Consider the following 2,597-nt stretch of genomic DNA (forward strand, 5'->3'; position numbering starts at 1 on the left):
ATGTTTGCCTTTGAGAATGGATATAACGAAGACAAAATAAGTTGTCCATGCTTAAAGTGCGCACATAGCAAATCTTGGAAAGCTCGGATTGTTAAAAACCATCTGTTTCAAAATGGTATTGATGAAACGTATACTCGCTGGATATGGCACGGGGAGCCAAATATTGTAGAAAGTCCTGTATTGGATGAAAGTGACAACTCGGTATCTTCTAATTACCAATTCTGCACAAGAATGGGTGAAGCTGACGATGATGATGTTCTTTCTTCAGATTCTTCAGATTTCATCAACCATGTGAAAGGTGAGCATGAACCTCTTTATCCTGGTTGTGAGAATTACACTAAGATGAAAGCTTTGGTTAAGTTATTCAACTTGAAAGTGAAGCATGGTATGTCTGATTCATGTTTTTCTGATGTTCTATTATTGATTGGGTCTTTGCTACCAGAAGGCAACAATGTCCCTTCTTCTTTCAATGAAGCGAAGAAAACCTTATGTGCATTAGGAATGGGTTATGATAAGATACACGCATGCCCGAATAATTGTCTACTATATCGTGGGCCACAAGATGAAGATGAGACTACTTGTCGCATATGTAAGGCCTCTAGATGGAAACTGAATAAGAAAGGAGAAGAACAAGAAGGAGTCCCTGCTAAGGTCTTATGGTATTTCCCCTTGATACCAAGAATAAGAAATTTGTTCAATATACCAGCGATTGCGAAGGACATGACTTGGCATGAGACCGAACGACAACAAGATGGTAAAATGAGGCATCCAGCAGACTCGCAAACATGGAAGGATGTCGATCAAAAGTGGCCTGATTTTGCATCGGAGAGTAGAAACCTCCGGTTAGCTTTATCCGCCGATGGTTTCAATCCTTTTCGTGGAAACCGTACTGATCACTCAAGTTGGCCAGTTTTGCTATCGGTTTACAACCTTCCACCTTGGCTCTGTATGAAAAGAAGGTACATTATGCTTTGCTTGTTAATATCAGGACCGACCGAGCCTGGAAATGATATAGATGTGTTCCTTCAACCACTTATTGAAGATCTGCAGGAGTTGTGGCGCGGGAAACAAGTGTACGACGCATATAGACAAGAGTCTTTCGTACTTAGGGGCATATTATTATGGACAATAAGTGACTATCCGGCCTTGGGGAACTTGTCGGGACATGTAGTTAAAGGATATAATGCTTGTATTGTTTGTGTTGATAAAACAGAGGCTACTAGGATGGTTCACTATCGGAAGACGGTAGTTATGAGGCATAGGAGGTGGTTGCCTCGTCATCATCCGTATAGAAAGCAAAAGGCAGCTTTTGATAATAGCGTTGAGACAGGTGCTGGTCCTATTCCATTAACTGGTGAGCAGGTTTTTGATAGAGTACAACATCTAAGGGACCATGTCTTTGGTAAGACACAACGCCAACATAAACGGAAGAAAGGTGATGCTAGACCAGTTTGGAAGAAGTTATCTATCTTCTTTCAACTTGGGTATTGGAAATTTTTGCCAGTTAGGCATGTTCTCGATGTGATGCACATCGAGAAAAATATATGTGAGGCTTTACTTGGAACTTTGCTAAATATTCCCGGAAAGACAAAAGATAGGGAGTCAGTCCGTCTCGATATGGCAGAAATGGGAATAAGAATGGAGCTAAGGCCAAAAACTCCCGGAAAGAAAGAGAAGGTACCTTTGGCTGCATGGAACTTATCAAATGCTGAAAAGAAGGTAGTTTGCTCATCATTTCTTCAAATGAAGTTACCGGATGGATTTTGTTCAAATATCAAGAATCTTGTAAATATGGAAAAACTTCGGCTTGTTGGAATGAAATCTCATGATTGCCACACAATATTGCATCATTTGCTTCCAATTGCGATTCGGTCGGTACTGCACAAAAAAGTCAGGTGCACAATAATAAGGTTTTGCCTTTTCTTCAAGGCAATTTGCAGCAAAGTCATCGATGTAGATAAATTGGAAAATATGCAATCTCAGTTGGTGGAAACATTATGCCAGCTGGAAAAACACTTTCCCCCTTCGTTCTTCGATGTCATGATCCATCTCTCAATTCATCTTGTGAGAGAGGTTAAGCTTTGTGGGCCAATCTTTCTACGTTGGATGTATCCTTTTGAGAGATATATGAAGGCGTTTAAAGTATATGTTCGAAATGCTGCTCATCCCGAAGGTTGTATTGCCGAGGCATATGTTGCCGAAGAGGCCGTTGAACGTTTGGTCAATTTTGAAGAAGCTACCATAGGTTTGCCAAAAAATGATAGGCATGAGCAAAATGCAATAAGCAAACCTTTATCTGGTGCGACAATGATCAAGCCAAGCAAAGAGGAATTGCATCTAGCACACTTATGTGTTCTGCAAAATAGCAATCACATGAGGCAATATTTTGAGTAAGTTACTAACATATGTGTGTGTGTGTGTGCATTTTGTTATTTTCTCATTATCTGCAATTCGGTAAATATATTGAAGCAATTGATTTTACTTGTAGTGAACATATGGCATCTTTAATGCTAAGATACCAGCAGCATGAAAATGACGAGGTGTGGCTAAAAACCAAGCAGAATGAACAATTCCCCGAATGGTTCAGGAAAAAGGTA

The 2,597-nt window shown here is 40.1% G+C and overlaps 1 protein-coding gene across 1 annotated transcript; it reads left to right on the top strand.

Annotated features, from left to right (window-relative positions):
• Positions 1-2,394, top strand: LOC141674123 (uncharacterized). The gene has a single exon (XM_074480848.1). It carries the CDS (start codon positions 1-3, stop codon positions 2,392-2,394), a length of 2,394 nt encoding a protein of 797 aa, XP_074336949.1.
• The last annotated feature ends 203 nt before the right edge of the window (positions 2,395-2,597 follow it).

The sequence above is a fragment of the Apium graveolens genome, chromosome 7, assembly GCF_009905375.1.
Source record: "Apium graveolens cultivar Ventura chromosome 7, ASM990537v1, whole genome shotgun sequence".
Taxonomy (NCBI): Eukaryota; Viridiplantae; Streptophyta; class Magnoliopsida; order Apiales; family Apiaceae; genus Apium; species Apium graveolens.